The following is a 24,420-nucleotide window of genomic DNA, read 5'->3' as shown; positions in this document are numbered from 1 at the left end:
CATACGGTAAATGCTACATGAGAGAGAGAGAAATTGCTCTGAGAGCTCATATGATGCATTTGTTTCATGGTGCTCTACATTGAATACCAAATATTGTCCTGAAAGCTGTACCTATAATTACTGGAGTAACTACACAAAAGACAGACTCTCCTCCTTTGACACTGCATTGTTTTAAGCTGCAGTGGCAGTTTAGCCCAACCACTCTACTATACCCCTTGAAGAATATGAAAAGACAATTTCTTAAAGCAAAAAGCTGTAATTCACTAACTTCAAGGAGCTTTCTGCTAGGAAATCCACCCATCATTTTTATTTTTTTCCTATTTCCATTTTTTTTTTCTGTTGGCTGACCCTGAAATATGTGCTTTTGCAGCTTGTTTCATGCTCATAAGCTTCCTCCTAGTTTCCAAGTCAGCTGCTTTCAGGCAGCACACAAGCACCGTGATGCATTTCCATGGAAACTATTCTGGGGCAGTTCCCATTTCCCAGACCTGCATGCAGCCCACTCTCCGACAGTGCTGGCAGACTGTACCTGCAGGTGCATGTTCCCCAGGGATGTCTACACCCAGAAGAACTGCCAGCCCTTAAATCCCTCCCAGAAGTCAGTAGGCAGCACCTGGAAGGTACAAGGGTTGCAGTGACACCCCTGGCTCTGCAGATGTGCAGCCCCACCAAAAAGGGAAAAGCTGGGCTCCAAACTCCCTTCTGTCCCCAGGCATAATGTTTGCTCGCTCTGAGACCAAGGTTCAAGGGGTGTCTGTCAGCAAAATGATCGTGGTAGGTGACTCTGATGGATGAGAGTGAGACACCTCTTTTGCGACCCCTTGCATCCTCATCTCCCCTGTTATGCTGAAGCTCAGAAATGACAAATCATTACCCTGCCAGCCCACTGCTTGCTAACCCTCCATTTCTGTCTTTCCTGTAATACAGGATATCTGCAAGCAGTAAGAAACATTTTTGTTTATAGAATCATAGAATATTCAAAAAACTGAAGAGGCAGTCAATGAACTACCTCTTAGAGCAAAATGGACACTTCTGTCCTGCACTTACACTTACAAAGCTCCTTCATCCCAGGTGAGTTTTGAGAGCCTCAACATATGACCTTCTGCTCTCATACATTGCAACATATGCCTTATGATGGCTCAGGTACCTGCATGAGTCTAGCAGACAAGAAGGGGAGCCCACAGGGGATCTGCTGTGCTTCTGGAGCAGCATCAGGAGGCTGGGCAGGACATCTGAAGTCTTCCAACAGGGCACTAAGCACCTGTACCTGGGGCAAATGGATCCCACACTTGTGAGACTGCTGGAGTAACTTTTAGGGAGCCATAGCCTACCTCTAGCTTCTGAGCACTGTGAATGTGGGAGAAGATTGATTAAGCTGCAGTAGTCCTTGGTTAAAGGTTAGAGGAAAATGTCTGTTACATGCTTCTGTAATAAAATTTCCTTGGGGGGCCTTCTACATGTGTGAGGGTGAAGAAGGCCTGTGGGACATCTGCTGTAAAGCTCATCAGAAACACAGTGCTTGCTGAAAACAGCAAGGCAGCTGTTGACAGCACAATGCATTTGACATAATAAAAACATTAAATGCTTATTTCATTTTATGAAGTTCTGGAATACTTAATGAAAATTCAAAGCAAATGTATAAATTGTCACAGCTACGTTGTGCCAAAAGACCTGCAGTGTTTGAGGGGATAAGTTGTAAATCTTTAAGGACTGTCTTTAATCTAAGGAGTAGTAAATAATTTGTAAAGGATTCCCATTCATCATCTTCCCCCAGTAATGAAGTCAATCATAATTATAGACAATAAGCTGCAAGGTACATTCATAAACAAACAAACAAGAAAGCAAAGAAAGCAACCAATAAACCAAAACAAATAAACAAAGAAAACACTCTAAAAACTTCCTGCATAACTTCAAATCTGTATCTGACTCATTTTTGACAATCTAAGGGAGTTTCACTATTGAAGTTCTCAGCCCACACTTTCACAGTTGCAGTTAATAAAACCAGAATTAAGTGTGTGACCTTCTCCTCTTCTCTGTTATTGCTTGAGCCTAACTGGTGTTAGCCCTCCTTTTAACTGGAGAGAGAGTTAGAGTGATTTCTGTATCAGTGTAATTGCTATAAAAAGTAAAAAGAGATAATGATTTCTTATGGAAAAATAGATTAATAATTTATATGCAGATGATCTGAGATTTCTGTGTGGAAAGGGGGGATGCCAGGAATGGTAATGCCACCAGTCCCGTAATTAGACTGGGAACATCAACAGGGATCCCTACAACAAAGATTGATGTCTGGCCAGCTCACCTTTGCGTTGTACCTCATTCTTACTCCAGTCTGTTGCTTGTTCACAGTAAAGCTGAACTGCTACAATATTTTCCTCAAATAGCTGATCAAATATCCTACTATAAGTGGGACTATTGGGACACCTAAAGTATTTACACACTTCAGCTACAAACATAACTTTTATCTTCCTGAATTCAGCCCTATTTGTTTACATACCATGGAATATGTACTACACAGAAGAACAAAATCTTGATCGTTGTTAGCTGAACAAAAGAAAAAAAATGGCTAGAGGCAATTTTATAAAAAATTACAAGTATAACTCTGGTAAACTCTCTCATGTATTTTTAGAATCCTTTACTAGATATCCAAGATTTAAGCACAGTTTGCCAGTAATATTCTTAGACAGAAAAAATAATGTTTTACTTTTTTTTTTGCATGAGAAAAATAGGCAATAATTGCATTTTTAGAGGAGTATGTAAAACAAGAAAAGATTTTTTGTTCATTAATTTTGTTTGTTTTTTTTTTTTTCATTATGTCAGCTTCAAAAACAGATCTTGGACTAGCAGCAAGAGCTGGAATAAGAACTAATCTCTCCCAGATCTGCACCTCTGGAGGGAAAAAAAAAACAACACTTGAAGACTGGACAAATATCTGGCCACGATAAAATTAAGCATTGATCTTATCGCAGTAATTTCTAAGCATTATTGATTTGATAGCCCAGGGTCTATCAAATCGGTAAAACAGCATCAGTAAAGAAATACAGCAAGAAAATGGCTCTGTATTATAAGCAAATCTGTCAAACATCAGGGGTAAAATTTATACCAGAGGCGATGAGGAGACTCCACAGAGATGAGGACATCAATAGATTTCTAAGCAACAAGAGAAAAATAATACAATAGAGAGACTTGCAGAAAAGCTGTTGAGATGGTCCATTAGCCATTTTCTGCTATCAACTGTTATCAGCCACTGCAGTGGAAAGTGAGAATTTGTTTGGGCTAATTATCAAACAGCCTACAGGAAAAAAATTATTTCCCAGCCTTGGTGGTTGCTTATTTTCCTAAAACATGACAGGATACATCCTCTATGTACCTTATTCAAAAAAATGTCTAAAGGACCATGGATGACTGGAGAACCCAGGTAATGCCAGCAGAGCTAGTTCACATTCCCATGCAGATGGCCCTGGAACCACGCTAGCTATGTAATGAACAGTAATGAACGTAATTAATAATCCCTGTGTGAACCCACACAAACATGTTGCTTTTCATATCATCCACCTACATATGCTCATGGCTTGGGTGTATAAACCCAAACAGGCATTTCTGATGTGGATTCCTTGTTGTTTATTATAATTGATTAATTTTCCTGTGAAAGTGACTTTGCTTTGGGTGTAATGAGCATATAGGGTGAAGAAAACATGTTAATAAGGTGTTGTTTGGTTTTTTGTTTTTTGTTTTTTAAATCCAGTTTTGAGTTTCTTGTCTTTCATTATCATTGAACCGTCCCTTTATTCTTATTGTAAGAAAATGCTAATGAACATCACTTCTGTCAATGACGTCCATTCACTTTGGGTTTTCCTAATCTAAATAGCCATGGATTATTTACTTTTAGCCTTTCTTTGTACAGATATCTTTCTATGCCTTTAATTAGTTACATTAATACTCCTGAGTATCTCTTATTTCAACAAGATATTTTACTTTTACTTGAAATAAACAGCCTTCAAGACAAGATCCTTCTGAAGTGCTTCCCATACTCTTTCCTATTCTTGACCAACCAATTTAAATAAGAGCATGTCATCTACAATGTTTGTCACTTTCCTTTTTCAGCTACTTCTCCAGACAATGAATAAATATATTTCTCCATTCTGGTATCAGCAGATATCCTGTGACACTCTACTGTTAAATTTCTTGCCAGGCTGCTTTTTCTTCCTGCAAAAATGTCCTTTCCCTTATTTCCCTCTCCTTCTTTGTCTGTGTCTTATTGTCCAGTTCCCTCTCAACATACAAGCCTATAATTCTGTGCTTTCTTCAGAATTTTTATTCAACAGTAGGCTGTTGAAGTTGACAGACTACACAGAAATCACTGGGACCATAGACATAATAAATTAACTCTTAATGTTGATACTTCCCATATCCGTATCACATATGCCTATGACCAGACACCAATATGTGAGAAAGAAGGTGTTAATCTGACATGGTTAATAACTGGCAAGGCAATTAAACCTTAATCTGTTCAATTAATCAGATGAAAATTAGAAACAACTTTAACCAAATGTAACTGAACATTAAGGAACAACACTTCTCTAGATGCAAAGATGCTGCTCATTTCTGATGATCTGACTCCTTTGAATACATCTTTCACAAATGCAAGGCACTGCAATTCCCACAAGTCATTAGCTCTTGCACCTCTACTTTTAAAAGCACTAAATGAGTCATTTCCCCAGATTTTCCCTTCCACTTCTAAATTCTTCAGCCTAAACACATTTTGGGCACAAAGAGACCACCTCTTCAACTGCATATGAAAAGAAGATCTGCCAGCCTGAGTAAAACCAAAGCTCCATTTAACCCAGGAGCCAGCCTCTACCTCAAAGGAGAACAGATACTCAGGGAAGCGAGGAAAGGCAAAAGGTTTTTCTGAAACTCATTCCCAGTGAGCTTTTCCTCACAGCTGCCTGAGATGGGAATGCAATTAAACTTCCACATTTAATAGCACCTTCTGAATCTATCAGATAAGAATCTTTTTTATTTTCCAGCCTGTTTTTTCCCATCTGTTGATACATTGGACTCCATGGCATCCTGTGATAATAAGTTTCAAATTGAATTATTCATTGCATCAAGAAAAACAAAACCAAAAATAACTGCTGGAATCCTGCTACCTGATAATTTAACAGTCCCCCAGCTCCCATATTAAGAGAAAAAATTATTCCTTTTTTGCTTTCTCTTTGCCACGTATGATCTCCATTCTTTCCTGCAACAGTTCCTTCATCACCTCATCAATCCATTTAGTATGTCCACATATGGAAGCCATCCATACTTCTTGACCATCTACATGTTTCTATTTACAGTAGGTGTGGTATGCATTTATTTCACTGGACAATGTTGTTTGTTTTTCCTCTATTCCTTCCATAATATAGCAACATAGATGTGTTTGTTTGTTTTGAAACTTTCCTTGAATATTGATCCTTTCTGAAAAACCGTGCAGAAACATAAGCTGAGAGTAATAGCAAAATTCAGAATCTATCACTGTGCACATAAATTAAAAGTTATTTTTCTCAAACACTTTGCACTTAATCTATTACTGTAAACATCCAATTATTATCAGCATAATAATACATTCCCAGAGAACATTAAGAAAAAGCTCTTGTGATTAAGGCACCCAAATCATATTGAGATGATACAGAAACATAGAATGGCTTGGGTTGGAGGGACCTGATATCCCTCTAGTTCCAATCCCCTGCCATGGGAAGGGATGCCACCCACTGGATCAGGTTGCCCAGGGCCCCATTCAACCTGGAATTGAATACCTCCAGTGATTGGGAATCCACAGCTTCTCTGGGCAACATAACCCAATTGTACATCAAACTCTCTTAATAATTACAAAATAATAATTTATCTCTGTGCCTCAGTCCTCCTTCACACAATAGGAATAACAGAGATGCCTTTGACAAATGACCTTCCCCTGCCTCGAATGAGACATCTGGGGGAAAGAAGAAATGCGAAAAAGAAAAGTTTTCCAGGCTAGCAGGTTTTGTCAGTTTTCCCCACCTCCACTTTTTTGTAACCAAAATAAAATAAGAATGTCAGCAAGTTCATTATAGACAGAGAGAAAATCTGCTTTCTGGATTTCTGCCAAATAAAATGTATTTGAGGAAAGCAGACACTTTCTGCAAGGAGTTTGTCAAAAATTGTACTTCTTGAGCAGAGATAAAAAGCACTGACAATGTTTTGATCACACATATTTATACAATAAATAATAAAAATGAGCACATTTCCCATACCGAAGATCAAGGAAGGATATTCAGACAGAAAGGTGAAACTGTTTCAGTTCTTACAAAATTCAGCAACAGTGAAGGAGACATTTTATTAAATATTTGTTACACTTGAATAAAAAACATGTTTAATAATGAACTGGTGTGCATTTAATTAACATAATGATTGCCCAATTAAATCAAAATGAAAATTTAATTTGAGGCACTTTAAGTACAAGAAGATTAAGGAGAAAATATGAATATCCTGAGTCCTTTGTTTTCTGGACTAAGCTTGGAGGTGATATGTGGCAAAGTAGCTCTACCAGAGTTAGCACTTTAAAAAGGGTAATAACATTTTCTTTCACCCATACAAAACAAAAACAAAAAAAAACAAACATGAGACAATGTAGGAAATTTCCTCTACATTTCAAAAACAAAAAGCAGAACGGAGGTTCTACCATATTTCCATCTCCAAATATGGACTGTATTGTAATCTTTCCTCATATTTTTGCTTGACAACCATATAAACAAAATAGAGCTAGCTTATTAAGGAGGAGATTTGCTAGATGGGGATTTTCATTTTTAAAACTTTTAGAACTATAGTACCGTAAGTTTGAGGGGTCTCAACCAATAGGTCACTTTTCCAGGCTCTTGCTCTTCTACCCGTCTCTGTGGTAAGAGACAGGAGAAACTCTGCTCTCTCCTCCTAAGAGCATCTCATCTACATGTGTACTCAGGTAGATGAAGGCATTATCTGGAACATTAAAGGCCACACACTTTTAAGAAGGAAAGTATTATTACTTAGAATGGGAGGGTTAACAGCCAGCTCAATATAAGGAACATAATAGTCATTCCCAGTTTATTAGGCAATGATCTTCTTGGCCTAATTGTGAATAAGGTTCTGCTTTTTGTGGCCGTGAACATCCTGTTTTGAGACATGTAGAGCCAGCTGAATGTCAGGAGAGGTCATGGGCAGCTCTTTCCCTGCAGTATCCTGATAATAATCTCATGTTACAATGAGAAATAACATCTTTCCTTTGTGTAAAGACAGCCTGTTTATTTGTGTACTGATTAAAGGTCTTGTCTCTATCATCTCTTTTACAGATGCGCAGTTTTATTTTAAGATCTGGCCCTCTGCTTTCAGCTGAAGCTGTACCCTAGTCTGGAAAGCAAATGTGTAATCCTGTGTAATGGATCTATTTCTGCAGCATTTGATTTGAATCCCACCTCGCGTGTTCTAGTAAAGCAGAAAAGTTATTCATCAATGAAAGAAAGATTGAATTCTAAGTTTCCAAATCTTTAGTAAAAAAGTCATCTCATTAAGTAATATTATGAAAAAAAATATATCTGCAATGTCGTTTACAAGTGCAAATAACATTGTTAATTAATTACAAATAAATAACATTTAGCAACATGACAAAGTGATCTCTACAAAGTAATTTCTTTAAGCTTAAGGTTTAGAAATCACTTTTACTTGGATCCTATTTAAGGTAATGCTTCAGAGTTGAACCTCAGTTACTAACAATGCTCTGCTTTTCCCCATTACTGAGAGAACCACTGGTTTCTGGTGTCTTCTTAGTAAATACAACAATAGACATGTTAATAGACATGTTATAGGCAACATCAAGCACCAATGACAGAGTTAGGTCATTACCTGTTATATTGCAAAAAACCTGAAGTGGTCCAAGTGGTCCACTTCCATCAGAATCGATGTAGAAGAAACCTGATGACTTCCCTTGATGTCGGTAAGCCTCACATGATTGTTCGTAGATAGCTTAAAAGGAGATACAGAGAAATTGTATCACATAAACAAGCAGAAAATGTATGACATGTAAGAGCACCGCTTTATGCACTGTCATAACATAAACTTTTGGTTCACTCCTAACTAACATGGTAGAGTTTCCTGCATGTGGTCCTCAGCCTGTGCTCAAAATTAGGCACATTTAACTGTATTTAACTAGTTTATTGAATTTAAGTATATGCTGGCTTTAAAAAACATGGGTATAGGTCTTATTTTGCATTAAACTATGTAAATACTTAAGAAAACAGATATGAACTTTCAAACATGACCCCATACAGTTAGAGGAGTGATACATGTGAACATCCATGTGATGATATTTCAAAGATATACAAGCAAACATACATGATTTACTGCCCGGGCAAATGTTTAAGTCTCATCAACATAGAAGACATATTTCTGTCAGTCCCTAGCTTCCCTTTACCACTGTCTACTATCCCAAATGAAAATAAGCCATTATTCCCTAGCAGAAAAGCTCAAGCTCAGATATGGTCTCCATCCAGGGTGACGTCTTTATGCTTTAGAGTTATTTTTATACAACCAACTCTTCCTCTCTGCTTGTCAATATTCTTCTTTTGGAGGATTAGTGCCTAAGAAAATCCATGTGATTAATAAACAAGCACAGCAGGTTGGTAACAGCAATAACTGAAGGAAATTTTTCCACAGGTCAGTGCAATTCCTTGTATTTGAGTCATATTTTCAGGTAAGACACTGTAACCCCACTTCACATGGGGCAGAGAACGAAACCCCTTCAGAGAGGGGAGTTACAAGGTATAACAAAGTCATTGGTATGATCCTGGATCTTGAACAGGAGTGACCTTAAATCCCACTGCAGGAGGACTGATTATTTCCCCAATTTAAAGCGCTACCTGATTATACTGATGAGATTATCCATAATACATTATGATTGTTCAACTAATTGTTAACAAATACAATAAAAATCACAAACTGACTTAGCAGATAGATCAGGACTTCCTTTTTACTTCCTGTAAGACAGAGTTATTTAGATGAGTGGAAATGCAAGCAAACAGAATAACCCATGCTCTTTCACTAAGCTTTTGAGTGCTACCAACAGAAAAGCACACAACATATCTGGGCATTATCTTTGGCTGTTGCAAGGTCAAATCTATCACTTTTCTTAGCCCTTAATTTTATGAGTACATTTTAACCACTATTTGCACATTCATACACCATTATACAGCAAATACAGGACTTATAGAGAGTGGGAGATACCCAGGGGAATTTGTGAATATCCCATTTGTTAGCCATTGCATATCTTTTCACAAGCCCCCTCAACTCTTTAAGCTTCAGAACAGTACAGTTAAATTTGATATAGCATAGTATTTGCTGAGTCAAGGTCATAAATTAAACTGCAAAGTTCCCAGTGCCTTTCATCCAGAAGAATCACAAAGAGATTTGCATACTGAGCGTAGGCAGAGTATTTTCTCACCACTTTTTAATTGCAGTCCAACCCTCTCCTGCAGGAGGCAGCTATTGTTCTGCACCAGCAGGAGTAATTCCCCTTTCCCATCATTGTGCATGCACAAACTAGCATACCTCCATTCCCCAGTTTCCCTAAAAGAAGTTTACCTGATGAAACAAGTTTCAGAAAGACTTAAACGGCCAGTTTGAAGTAGACTTGTTTGACTATTGTCTTGTCTTTCTCATTCTGAAAAAAGTTCTGCAAGAGATCATCACTAACATTTTAATGATATTTGGAGTTCACTCCTGCCAACAAAACAGAACCATCATTCTAGGGTGTTTCTATCGCCACCCTATAAGATTCTTACCAAATCAATCAAATGCTTGTACCACCAGCTGAAATATGTTTTTGCCTTGTACACCTCTATCCTGACCAGAGATCTTTTGCAGGCAGAACACCTCTAAGTGCTAAATATGCACAGCATTACCCTTCCCAAAGTTAAGAAGATGCTTAAGGTACTCAGCACCTGGTAAGATAGTGCTTTAATTAACACCTATGCTATCATAAACAGAATAAAGAAAGCTTCTTCCTCAGAGTCATTAACAAGTAAAGAGAACTATAAGAGCCTATGAGACCTGTAAATTCCCCTTCTGAAAGATGGTCAAGAATACAAACCAAATACAAATAAAATTAAATCTCCAAGCCAGAAACTTTTATTCCAGTATTCACAACTGGAGGAGCAAACAGGGAATCCCTCGGTTGCCAAAGCTCTGACAAAAGTAACTGGACTATGGAGGGTCAGGAGAGAAACTGTAACAGGTGATTAAGTGAGCAACCAAGGAATCATAGTTTGACCAATTTGCAAAGTTCTAAAACTCCAGTTCATTTAGTGAATTTGCTTTCATCATCATTACAGGTCACTTGATCTTTTCTTGTTACGGATTATGTCAATTGGTTTCCCTGAATTGTTTGCTAAGTATTTTTGAAAGCAAACGATGGTGCAACATAAAATTAATATATTGGCATTGAACCGGCACATCCAGAAACTCATTCTTCATCACAAATTTTTTTCTCCTAAGTGTTTTTGCTACTTCTTGACTGTCATTTTGGCTGGAATCTGGATACACTTTTATCCAAATTGATAAGGAAAGATGTGAAGATTGAAACATTAATAACATGGACAGATACAAACAGAGATGAGGTAGAGGGCATCTTTATCACTGCATCTTTGGAAACAAGAAAATTCTGAATAGAGCTAGAATTCAGGCTAAAGGTGCTCAAGTGGCATAAATCTGAAAGGATACACAAATTTTGTATGCCTTGGTAAAGCTACAGTTATGTCTGCCTGGTGTTCTCCTTTCGGTTATGACAATTCCAGCAGTAGGTATCAGGGAGTAGCAGAAGAAGTAGGAAAAAGCTATAAGCCCCAAGCTCTAGTACATAATGCATATTCTAACTATCACAACTTAGAGAATAGACGTTTTGCTGGACAGTTTATTTTGTAGTTGCACACTGAAAGTTTCATACACCTGTACTTTAAGCAATTGGTACTACACACTTCTAGACTGGATGGGTCATTGCTTTCAGTTCTCTCTCTCTTTTCTTTCTTTCTTTCTTTCTTTCTTTCTTTCTTTCTTTCTTTCTTTCTTTCTTTCTATTTTTTGCTATACAGTGCATCAAGGAGAAAATGATATTTGTTTTTTAGTCACCAGCAGATCCCCCCCAGACATTTCATGTGCACCATCCATTCCAAGTTCTGCTCATTGCTTTTGCAGGCCGAGCTGATTGCAGGTTTCAGAGTGAAGTCACGCAGTTCCATTTGTTGAAAAAGGCCTTATTACCCCAGTGACAACAACTTGAAGCTTTCTTACGGTTCAATGGAAGACCACATCTCTTTGTGGTTTTTGCACTTTACACAATCAGGAATGTCATACAAAAGTAAAAAACAAAACAAAACAAAACAGTCAGCTATGACTGTTAAGACCCCAGAGCCTTAACTTTTAAAATTGCCTTTAGATTTACGTTCCACCTTGTGCCAAACTTCTCTGAAGTAGATGGAGATACAGTTGTTTTGGGAACAACAGGAAATCATTAGTCGCCAACTATTTATGAATGTAATAGGGCCTAGCTTTCAAAAAGCAAACAACAATTGTAATTATGAAACTGCTGACAAAGGCACACATTTTTGTCAAACAACATTTGCAGTAATTACACTTTTTTTTTTCTTTTTAAATAAAGGAGATCTCAGAGTTCATTCTGAGTAGAACTTGTCAACAATTTTCAGGCATTATGTTTTTAAAAAGTTATTCATTTTGTGAAGAATTTTTAATAATATTTACTTTCACACCTTCAAGTTTATTTTCACATTTTAAAATGTTTTCTAAAATGGGACTAAAATAACTTAAAATAACATTATTTCTAGACTGCTCTCTGAAAGCTCATTTTCGCATTAAAATGTTTAACCAAGCAGTTTTTGAAAAGTTTTTTTTTTTTTTTTTTTTTTTTCCCCCAAAAAATGAAACCTGTAAGTTATCATTTTTCCCCAAAGGATCAAGATCACTTTTACTTGTCTAATCCTATCTTTTTTTTTTTTTTCTTTTTTTGACCACTTTTGACTTATATCAACCACTGAAGAGAAAATGATAGCTTTCCAAAGATATTTGCTTCACTGAGCCCCAACACAACTTGTGACTTTCAGTTCCTGCTGCATTTCCTCAGGCCCTTTTGGGAATGAGATGCACTGCCATGCAGCAACAGCACTGCAATTGAGTTTGTGCAGGCAGCAAAGGCGAATTTGTTTGCTCATGAAGTTGCATTACACACAGCTGTAAGAGCTGCTAACAACACATGCAAACCCCCTGCAAGTATGATTCAATATGCTGCAAGAGCCTGCCTGGTTTTAAATATAAACAATTTCATTGCTGTTCAGATCTCTGAAGTATCTGGAACCTGTTAATCCAGCTGTTTTAATTACAGTCCTTAAACCAGAAGAGATTGTATCACCACTGTGATGAAATAACAGCATGTGATGAAATAACAGCACAAACGTTTGCAAGGTCAAACTTCAATTGTTTCCAATAGCACGTTTTTATTCAGTTTTTCACTGACAACTCATCATCGTATTGACACTTCCTACCAGTCTTTCTTTTGCCCTTATCAGTTCATCTGCAGTCAGATTAGGTTTCACTAAACACACATAGATGACTGCTTCTTGTGCAAAGACTTGAACTTCTGCAGATAATCCCCAGGGAACAAAATATTTAAATCCTCCTCTCTTCAATGAAAGAGTGAACTTGTTACTCACCAATTACAACTCACCCCCTGGATGTTGGACTTGATGCAAAAGTTAAAGTGATACCTGGTCTTTGCTTTTACTCCTGGGAGATCAGGCAAGGTAAACCTCTCTCCAGCAGTACACCCAGCAATATATTATTTGTATAGATAAAACTGAGATTGTGAACTCCAAATCACGAGAAATTTGTTTGTTGCCTTTTTTTTTTTTTTTTTTTTTTAATTAACATCTGAGGATTTTATCACTTTCAAATGCAATGGACATCAACATGATCTTCCTGCAAAAAATAAATTAACTAAAACCAAACCTTAAAATTCTCAGCATTTATTTCTTACTATATTTCTAATTACTTTGGAAAATGATGATACACAGTTCACTGCAAATACTTTGTGGTGGAGATTCAGAATTTTGGCTGTACTAGATATGATTACCAAAGTAAGTCCAGTTGTATTGCTCTTTCTAGACTGGATTCTCTTAATTTACTGAAAGTAGTTTTTTTTACTCAATTTACATCAATTACTCAGATGAAAGCATTTTATGGTGATATAATAAATTAAATATACTAAAGATGCCTGCCAAAAGAACTTTAATTCTTGATATCATTGGGATGTACTGACACTGTCCAACCCCCAGACAGAACACTGCAGAGATGTATGTTGCTTTTACCACACCAAACAATTGCACCATCACGAAATATTGTAGGCAGAATAGCTGGATCATCTGTGACTTCATTCCTTCACAATTCTTTGTACCTTAGATGCAAAATATAAAAATAATCCTTATAATAATATTATTATTATTATTGTATTCTGAGGTAAAATATTATTTAATGGTTAGAACAGAAAGGCCAGTAAGATCTGGGGATCCTGTTTGGATCAGCAACCTGCCATGCACCTTGGACAAGTTGATATGCATAAATGCTTACCACAGAGCATTCTCATCAAAACTCTCAGAGCTCCTGGGGCACATATTGGAGATGCTTATTTCACCCTCTGCTTATATACCTCTGGCCTGACAGATTTGCTCTTACAGACTCAGTGTAATGAGTACTCAATCCAGGATTTTTCTAAATTAAGCAATATGCAACGAGAGGTTTCTTCTTTTCTCTTTTCAACAGTAGAGGGATTAGTACAAGCAATGAACTATGGGAATGGTTGTCATTCTCACCCTTATAATACAATTGGCTTGTTAAATGCCAGAAAATGAAATCTGTACTCTCAGAAACTGGATTTTGACAGCTCTGCTGTTTACAGACTAATGCACTCTCCACTCTGATGTGCCTGCATGACAGATGGCTTATTTTCCCTTTTTAAAATATTTATTTACTCATCTGATAAATAATGTGTTATTTTCACAGATAGCTTTAAAATGACTTTTACCACAATGTCACTTAAACGCATGTTGGGAATGGATCCTCCCATTATACATGGGATTACACCATTTCCTACAATTCAAGCTAAGGCTGTCCCTAGCCCTGGGTAGGAAAGGTCATATCAGCCCATCCTGTCATTTTCCCACTGAGGTTTGAAGACTGCTGTGTCAGTCTTTCATGCCCAGCAGCCCATGGGTGATTCAGGATGACCTCCACATCCTTCTGGAGTAAGAGTGCCAGGGAACCCTATACTGTTAAGAGCAAGGTTGGGGGGAAAGGAGAAATTATAGACTTAAAGAACATCAAGCATAGCATTTCAGCCTTACTCTTGAAGTACTGGCATTCCTGTGGTCATGTCAGGTTACACCTGACAAAGGCAGGTTTCAAAAAGTACTGAGTACCTGAGAACCCCCTACATACTCTGGGCTGCAGTCACATCCCAAAGTGGATTAGTCTCTGCATTATTTACAAGAAAATGTCAAGCAAAGGGAAAACTTTTGTTTAAACAAACACCACTGAGAAATGCAAATGTACAATTTACAGATACACAAACTGAAGAGAAAGCAATAATAAGACAGGAACTTATTACAAAATAAACAATGAAAATTCATATGCCAGAAGCATGGTGTGAACAGAAATATGCAGGAACACCAAGTACAGTACTGAAGGCTTGATATGAATATTAAGCATGTTTTGTTTAGTCAAAGAACACAAAAGTTTTTAAATACACATGGAAAATCTATTTCAAAGGAAAATTGGCTACTCAGGACATATAAATTACATGACTAGATTTACTACTAGACATCTGGCATACTGAAACTCTGAAATATATTTGCCCAGCCAGAGAACTGTGTAAACGCATCCCTACTTTGGAACACAAGAGAATTACCACCCATGGCTTGCTCCTTAAGGTGCAACTCCAGTACTCCTAGCAATCTCACTGAAGCTATATTAAGCTCTTCAGATCAAAAATTATATATGCTGTAAATGTATTAGTATGAAAAAATACATTTTCAAAGCCTCAAGTTATGTTAAGTTTATGTCATATCAATGAATGTATGACATTTCCATTATTGGATGACTCTTTCCTCCAGCAATTACCTTGGCCAGTAAGACACATGCCTGTATGCACAAGATAGATCACACACCAAAGCAAATATCCAGAATTAAATTACATTCTGTTAATTATCACCTTGCAAAGCTTTGGGACATGTTGATATCCCCAGCACATGAAGAATAAAATCATTATTTTATATTTCTCATCATCCTTTATTTCAATGTTCAGCATCCTTTGGAATAAAAAAATACACCCAAGACTAAAGGCCATCTGAAACCTGTCATACATAAAAATAACAGAAATGCAGAGAGGGAAGATGAGGCTTTCTAAGGGAGTAACATAGCTCACACAAAGAGGAGATTACCAATCATTACCTTGCAATAAAGTTATAACAGTCTGTATCTCAGGGCTATTTTACACTTGTTACTGCTTTCCCTGTCACAGGATAATTACAAGCAGAATTAATACCATGAGAGCGATGACTGTTCAGGTTTTCAGCTATGACCTCTCAATTAAAAAATATATCTATATACCTACAATTCCTCTCTGTTTCTTTGTCTTTGTACATATACATCTATAATCCTGATCTAGGTTGAACTGCCTATTGCACATCTAACTTGAGACAGTCCCCCTCTGTGTAAACAGACAAACTGGCATATTTCAGAAGTGGTCCATTCCACAGACACCTTATTTTACAGTCTCATTAGTCAAATTCTGAAGGTAGCTCACTCCCTCTGTTAAATAAAGGCCATTCTGTTAAACAGAGACCATTATCTTAGAATATATGTTACATTACCCCCAAAAATGGAGCTGAACCCTACCTAGGCCTTTTTCCCAAGCTGTTTACTGACATTGGTGTTGCTATCTAAAATAGAAAAATAGAAGCAAACATTATATTATATCTATTTTGCTACAGTTACTGAAACACAGAAACCACTAGTGAATTTTATCACTACTTTATTTGTATTTACAGCTAAGTTCAGAAAAGAAAAGCAGGACAAAAGGAAACTTCAGAGTAAAACTTCTCTGCTGCACTATATTTATTTAAAGATATGTGACCTTATACCCTTTTGCTGGTGGTCCCTCACCTGGATAATGTAGATTGCCATAACTCTTGTAACTGTTCAGAAGCTTTCAGAATCAGAAGGGATTCTGAATGAGCAGGAAGATACCTGATGTTTGCAGTACACCAATTACCTCTGGGAAGATTACATCCAGACCATTTCTAGATCAGCTAATTCTTTATACATATATACATGTATTGAGATATGCACTTCTGCTCTTTATCCACACATCTTGAATTTCAACTATACCCATTTTAAGTCATGAAAGACACAATCTTGTCTCACTTATCTGACATGGTCATGTAAACATTGTTCCAGGTGTGTCTTTTATCAACATATTGTTCTGTCCTGCCACTGTCTACTTCCCCCTAGTTTGCTTTTCACAGAATATTTCCAACCAGTCTACCTGTCATTTTCCCTGTCAAAAACGTCAAACTTCTCTGGTCATAGCCTTATATTTTTCAAACAAGCACATTATTGCTTTCTCCCATGTCACTCCTTCACACCTGTGAGCATTCAATTTCTTCCTCTTTTTAATCCACCTTATTACATTTTGCCTCTAAGGAATTCTAGTAATAATTATGTAACTGGTAGACTGAAACCACTGCCTATGATGATGATGAAGACTTTTTGACACTCCATTATACACACGAGAATGTTTTCTTATCTCAGAATCCAAAGGGCAAACTCTTTGGAACAAGAATAATCTGTATTATAAACTGTTTCTCACAGTAGGATCCAGTGTAAGTCCACGAATGTTTAGAAGAACCCAGTAAGACAGCTTGTGCATCAGCCACAAAATGCTGATGCACAAGCTCAACTATTTTAGAGATGATGACAGTCAGTTAAGGAGGATATATCTTCAGATATCAGTTCTTAAAATGGTAAGGTCTCACAGTCTGAGCTGATAAAACATAAATCTATTAATTCTGGTTTGCAGATACACATGATGCAGTACTTCTTGAAAACAAAGCAAACCTCTTACAAACACCACACCAAAGAGAGACAAAAATCACAATGATTCAACTCAGAAAGAAACAAAATCTACCTGACGATGAAACTAGTCACACTATGTTTGACTTGCAGCAGATTGCCAGCTAAATCTTTCCAGTGTTGCTGCACAGACTTAAGTCTGAAGGGCATTTTTGTAAAAGAAATAGCCTCTCCAAGTGGTAGTAGTTCAATTTCAGGACTGTCAGCCTCAGTGTTCTACTAAAAATCAAAATCTGTTGAGATAATGTTTCAAAATTTAAGAAATTAGATGTTTTACTTTAATAGAACTATACTGAATTACCTGATTGGAAGAGCTGCCCTTACATTGAAGATATTCTGGAGTTATACCATGATCAGATCTGAGGTTTTCATTCACCTGCTACAAGGTACTCTTGTATGTCAACCACTATCAGCTGAAAATGATAACGTCTCTTGTTCTGCAGGTTTCTTATCAACAACCTACATTTGCCCATCGGCTTTGAAACAGTTTCATCACACATCTCAAGCAGATGACTGGATTCCTCCAGACTAATGTTACTGCTTATCAGCATTGCTTGGTTTACAGGGCAGCTGGCTGCACAATCTAGCTGGAATCAAATTAGCTGTTGATAATATGGTTGTAAATAAGCTCAGCAGCTGAATAGCTGTACATCACATGTGTGCACAGCTTGATCTGATTCAAGTCTTAACATAGATCTACTTGAGAAACTTATCAGGGTAGTTTTTACAGGGTAGTGAACCTTAAATAACTGCAGACGTCTGTGTGCCTTTGGGATCTGAGGGAGAGCAGACATCAGTTCACAGATGCAGGAGGTTTCAATAACTCCATGCAAATATCTGTGGGGAAAACTAGTCATAAACCAGTCCTCTGCAATAATTAATGAGATGGTCTCCTTCAGACACCAGCCATGCCAAGCTGACAGAGACATAGTGAGCCTCAGGCCCAGAACTAATGTGATTGTTCAGGTGTAGCCTAGAGGTTAGCATCCCTAACCACCTTTGATGGTCAACAGATCTCTTCTTGCCACAAGGACCCCTTCTCTTCTCGTTAACTGATTTGGCCATCTAGCTTTGCACCAAGCATCAGCTGGTGTAAATATTCTGCTATGACCTTAATTGCTGCGTACTTTGGCTCAGGTCTGGATGATTTGAAGAGGAGTGATGTCTTTTGGAATGACAAAAATGCCAGGCAAACAGCAATCCCTCTCTTCTGAATTATAAACTTGTTATTTTTCTTCACATCCTTCTTCTAGTTTGGTACAGTAGTACATGATTTCTGCACCAAACACTTAGCTTGCTTTGAATTTACAATGTAGTTCAGGTGCCTTCAGCTTGGAAGACAAATCTATGAATAGATCTCTCAACTGCCTCTCCCATATACCGGAGACTTCACACCACAAATGGTTTCATCGTTAAGTGGCAAACCATTAGGGTCTCTAGAATTAGAGTACCATTGCCAATATTCTCAGCTTCAGGCCGCTAAGTACCTTTTCTTCTCTTCTGCTTTTTAGTTTACCAGGGAAAAATGCATCTCTCACCAGCTTCATCCTATCTGCAGTCCAACTGCTCATCAAATACCTGAAGAGGTTACAGCTGTATTCCTGGAACTGTTACTCTATCTCCAGTGATAGAACAAAGTTTTACCTGCATTTTCTAACTATTTTTCCTTTTAGTTAGCTTTATGAACAGGCTTTATTTTAGACTCCCCTTTCTATTTTATTCATTTATTTATTTTTAATCAGAATTCCCAGAGTGGTGTGCCTACTGTGATACTTTTTTTTTTTTTTTTTTTTTTTAATACCTTAATAATCCTTGCTGTGGATTTCAGTATGTGTGTTCATCATGTACTGCTACTGTTTCGGATAATGTATCCTCGCTAAAAGGCAGCAGCCCAATGAATTCAGCAAAATTCCAAAACCATAAACTCACGAAAACATTGGTTTTGCAACATGAGTTTCCAGATAACGAGCAACAAAGACAACCCATCCACTTCCTATTGGCCTACACATTTGGTTCAAGATATGAACAGAAGACATAGTACTGAAGAGCAAGTATTTCTTATTTCATACATTCATTACTGGTGCTTGACATGCAATCCCAACCAGAGATTCAACTCACCCAGCTCATTCTAGCTAAATTTGACTAAATGTAAATGTCCGGTGACTAACTAATCTGTGATGTGTATGCAACATGAATGAATGAAAGGTTCTCCAAATCACTGCACAATATGAGAAAAAATGTGGAAAGCAGTTAAAATAATATGGCTTTGTTTTCACCAAAATATTTGTCAAAAAAAAAGCAAATTTATAAATGGGTTCCCATAGTTTTCCCAGACCAGTTCCTGAACTCTTCCATAAGCCATGTCAGGGCATGTCATATCCTACAATATGAGATGACATCTCACTAAGTTTCTCTCTGTTTTATGTGCACATTGACATATCTGTTGTAGTAGAAAACAATGAATGTGTGAGTTTACTTACAGTTATGACAGGTAGCTCCCATGTAACCTGTATCATTACAGTCGCAGTAAAATGTGGTCCAGGACTGAGAGCATTTTCCTCCATGTTCACAGTAGTTAGGCAAACATCTGGTCAGAGACAGATTTAAAAAATGTAATTCATTATAAATATTTCAATAAAAATAATGTTCTGGGAAAAAAAAAAAAAAAAAAGTCTATTTTCCTTTCAGGCAAGTGTTTCCTAAGGCTGAATCACTGCATATTACCTGAGGTAATTAGTTATTCCTCTGATCTTTGACTTCCATCATAAGCACTGAAGACAACAACATTTAATAAATCCAGCAATCCAGTAAAGATCACTCTCAAAATAAATGAATGAATAAATAAAAATCCAGTTGTCCGTCACTTGTTAGCAATTAAAGTGCCACAAACTATCTGAGCACAGAGGAGTAGGAGGATGAATAACAGGTGAAAATACTACTGAAATCTAGTTTCAAAGAAGAATTCCCAGTCCTCTGATTAAAAAGGAATCATTATCACCAAAATTAGGCCGCATTACATTTTGTGGTAGTTCAAATGACATTAAAATCTCAGAAGTGAAAGGGGAAATATGCGTCAGTTATGAGTTCTGTACTCTCTCTTCTTTCCCTTGTTTTAGTTGGTATGCTTCCAAAGTATTATTGAGAAGCAAATTATTAAAAGAAGAAAGAGGCATAACAGCATGCAGCTTGGGAAGTGAACAGAAACAAAAGCTGTGGGAGATAAATTCAATCTCCAGGACAAGAGGTGAACACTGATCTGAACTACAGTGGTGTAAATACAGGCAGTGTAATGGAGTTACACTGGTCTACATGGAAACAGAGCTTGTTCCATTGTCTTTTCTTTCCTTTCCTTTTTTTTTTTCTTTCCTTACTGTATATTAGATAATCTCTTTTACACTGTGTGTTCAAATTCTGAAAAATGAGTAACTTGTTTTTAATACCACTGATGCAATTGTGATGAGTGGGTGGATAGAAAACAGACAATCTATCCATCTCACCCTCACCAGCATTTCATTAGGGTCTGCTTGGCTGCAAATTGAACCTTTTTAAGGCCCAGATTTTTCAGTGCTGCCCGCAACCAATGACGTCACTGAAGCTACCTAGATTTGTACTAGTTGAAGACCTGATTTTCTTGTAGTTCGTCTCAGTCTTAGTAAATGTTTGCATTTAACTGTGCACATTGCCTTTAACTTTATCTTTCTGTCTGTTTCTTCAAGAATCCTGGCAATTAAAGCACATTTAATTTGTAGAAATTGAAAATTTATGTGTCACTAATGGCCACTGTGCTCCACAGGCTTCTGAGCCCCACCAGCCATGCATTCATCAGCTTACTTGAGTCCAAGGTTATTTGGAGTTGCCAACACTAACTACTCCAGGAAACTTGCATATGTGAATAAAGGCCTATCAGACTAACTTCGTGTCCTCAACATGCTGTGTGCAAGTACTTGCACACACATCCTTGTCTCCATATGTCTGGGGATGAGATTTGATCTGGAACCCAGATTTACTTGGCCACAATTTATACCACCATAATAAAATTACACAGACAACATATTAAACATCAAAAGATTAAAGATTAACTCATTTTTATTAATACTTAATCAATTGTTCTTATAGTCATTATTTATTATTCAAATATTACAGACATAAGGGATTCAAGAAGAAAATGTGATATTTATAACTATCAGTAACATCAGTTGAGGCAATTATAAAGTATATTACTCTTACAAAAAATAATTTTTATGGCTTCCACTAATCATCGGTCTCAAATATAGAATGGGGAAAGAAAACGGCATATATGCTCCTGGATTTCCTGCTCACCAGGGAGGTTTTTGCACTGCTGTAGAGAACAGTTGAGACATACAGCAAGGGAAATAAAGACGGTGAGTCTCAAAGTCCATCTCGTCAGTTTATCTGTAGTAGACACCATTTCTTAGGCTTTTTACCTAAACATCTAAAACAGGAAAGACAAAGGGAATGGGCAAAGCTGTTGGTTTTGCCTTGTACTGACAGGCAGTCTGAGAAAGGGCGAGCCTTCAGCTTTTAATGGTATGCTGAGAAATCATTCAGCAGAGAGAAAAGCCCCAGAGACAGCTTAGCCAGCCCCTCTGCCATCACATCTACTCATGGCAATGGAGAAGAGATTAAGCTGTGGGTCAATGCTAAAGACGTCAAGAACAGCCTACGGGATGGCACAAGTAGGACTGGCTGATGCATGACCTGTGCCCAGCTATGCTCTGCAGGACTCACCAGCAGTTTCATCCCAGAGACTTCATGAGAAGCACAGTGGTTCAACAGCTCTGCAGTGATAAATATAAATTTTGACTGGAAGAGCAATTTGCTCAAGTTTACACTTCGGTCATGCCTGGTCTTGCCCTCAGCTCATTGCCTTCACTTCTACCTGCTTTTTGATGATAAACATTCACTTATATCACCTTTACAAGAGAAGTAGCTATACTCATATTGCAGAGAGTGATGGAGACAAGAAATATCTGATGTTTATAAAGCTCTTAGGAGAGGTAAAAATAGCACTGCACTGTATCATTATCATAATTTACATCATCAGTGTAATGGACAAATGTTTTTTGCCTATTTTTAAACTAACTCTTATTAATTAACCCCATACAGTACAGCTAATCGCTAGTCATTTGTGGTTTGCCAAAGGCCTGTATCAGAGGCTTAGACACATTTATTCCATTAAAACAGCTTCCTTAATAAAGGCTTTACAAAGTTGAAGGTCACTTTTCATTTCTGTTTGTCTTACAAATGCAGACACTTTTTCTTCCCCCAACAATGCACAACAGACAAGTTGAACTAGCTATGTAAGCTTTTAATGATATTCATAAATTCAGAATTAAACATTCTTTTATTCCTTAGTCTATTTGCTTTAATTAGCACCAACCACACTGATCTTGTTTTGGTCAGATAACTAACCCTTCTAAGAGCTTATGAAACAAATTTCTTTGCAACTCTAATAATTACCATAATCCCATTCTAACTGAGCAGTTCTGTCTTCATTAGAAGCAAAATTTATCCTAATTGTCAGAGAAGTCCAAATTAAGAAATAACTATGATTAAAATTAATCAAGACATGGATAAATCACAGGTTGTTTCATTTGTCGACTGTCCCAGAACCTTATGCTGAAGGGTTCAATACATATATTTTAAAATACAGATATTTGCATTCTAGTGGATTCAAGCAATTCTAGCAAAGATCACAGTGGTATCATAGAATTTTTCAACGACAAACAACTGCAGTAGGCAGCCCCTGACCTATTTGCAACTGAAACAAACAAACAGATTCAGTCAATTTTAGTGAGTATGACAAATGGGACACTTTGAAACTTAATGATTTGCCTAAGACAACTTGTGATAGACCAGGAACTCTGATCTTTCTGATTCCAGACTAATTCACAAAATATCTCATGGTGAATTAATTTTATAAAAATAAATAAATAAATGAAACAAATCATTTTTCCCTTCTTCAGCCAAGCTGGAAAACAAACACTTAAGTGAGCAATTAGCAAAGCCTTCACAAAAGCACTCACTGTACTTAGATGAAACATCTCCAAAAATGCATGTGCTTCCTTTGAATTCAAAGGACAAACTGCATAGACATTAAAAGGCAAAATTTGGCCGTTTATTGGAATGACGAAGAAATAACAATGACAAAATTACTTGAGTGGGAAGGCTGAAGGAGTTCTACGCATTTGATGTTACACTTGACTGGAAATAAACCTGGTACTTTCAATAAGCACCTCTCACATTTTGTTACAGTCAGCACAACACATCCTGCCTGTACCACTATGTATTCTTCCTAAATAAACAGAAAAAAAAGAAAGCTGAGAGAAAAAGAAAAAAAAAAAAAAGTTGTATCATTTTGAAGCAACTCAACAGTGTTGTAATAAGAACACATACAAAAGTGAAAGGCATCTTTTTCAAGACAGCATTTGCTTTATATTATCACCAATTAATGTTCCTTCAGCATGTTTTCATATTTTAGGAGGTGCAGCTATTTCATGTATAATCAATGAAATAGACTGTTAACACTGATTATTTTGTATAGTAAGCATGCATGTACAATTAAGCTCATGGTGTTACCATAACAGTGTGTAACCTTTGCTCTGGTAAAATGTCGTGTGTCCCCTCCCTCCCCCCCAAAAAAAAATCAGTACACTTAGGCCAATGGCAATAGCATGCCTTTTTGTCTTACTCTACTGAGCAGTGAATCTGAAACTCCTTGCCAAATTATATCTCAAATATATGAAATGGACTCAAAGGGAGACCAAACAAGCACTGGAAGGGAAAGGTAAGATAAATCCACCAACACCACTACATGGACAAAGTTTATCAACTTCAGGGATTTACCAATGGGAAAACAAATGAAGAGATAGCATTAGAAATGAAAGTACTACAGGAACACATCCCATCTTGTTTATCTCTGAATGTCCGTTTGTGGCAAAATAGTGAGCTATATATCCTATGGAGAAGAGAGAACTACTAGAACCAGAGGACGGAAGGGAAAAGAATGAATAGAAGTATCATTAAGACTCCCAACTTGCATCATGACTTTCTTTTCTCTTAGCATCAAGCAGCACATTCCCTCCTCCTTACGCCACTTCCCAACTTCTCTCTCTTGCTTCAGCTTTAACAAACTGAAGAACTTTAATAAAAAAT

At 37.1% G+C, this 24,420-nt stretch overlaps 1 protein-coding gene across 1 annotated transcript in view; it reads right to left on the bottom strand.

Annotated features, from left to right (window-relative positions):
• The window catches only part of CNTNAP5 (contactin associated protein family member 5), a 282,392-nt gene that overhangs the window by 86,320 nt on the left and 171,652 nt on the right, over positions 1-24,420 (bottom strand). Inside the window, exons 11-12 of the mRNA XM_032189925.1 lie at positions 19,725-19,831; positions 7,900-8,019 (exon numbers count right to left, since the gene is read on the bottom strand). Coding sequence (XP_032045816.1) covers positions 7,900-8,019; positions 19,725-19,831 — 227 coding nt within the window. The remainder of the gene's footprint in view (positions 1-7,899; positions 8,020-19,724; positions 19,832-24,420) is intronic.

This window comes from Aythya fuligula, chromosome 6, assembly GCF_009819795.1.
Source record: "Aythya fuligula isolate bAytFul2 chromosome 6, bAytFul2.pri, whole genome shotgun sequence".
NCBI lineage: Eukaryota > Metazoa > Chordata > Aves > Anseriformes > Anatidae > Aythya > Aythya fuligula.
Note: the sequence above shows the minus strand (reverse complement) of the source record. Positions and strands in the feature narration are given on the sequence as shown.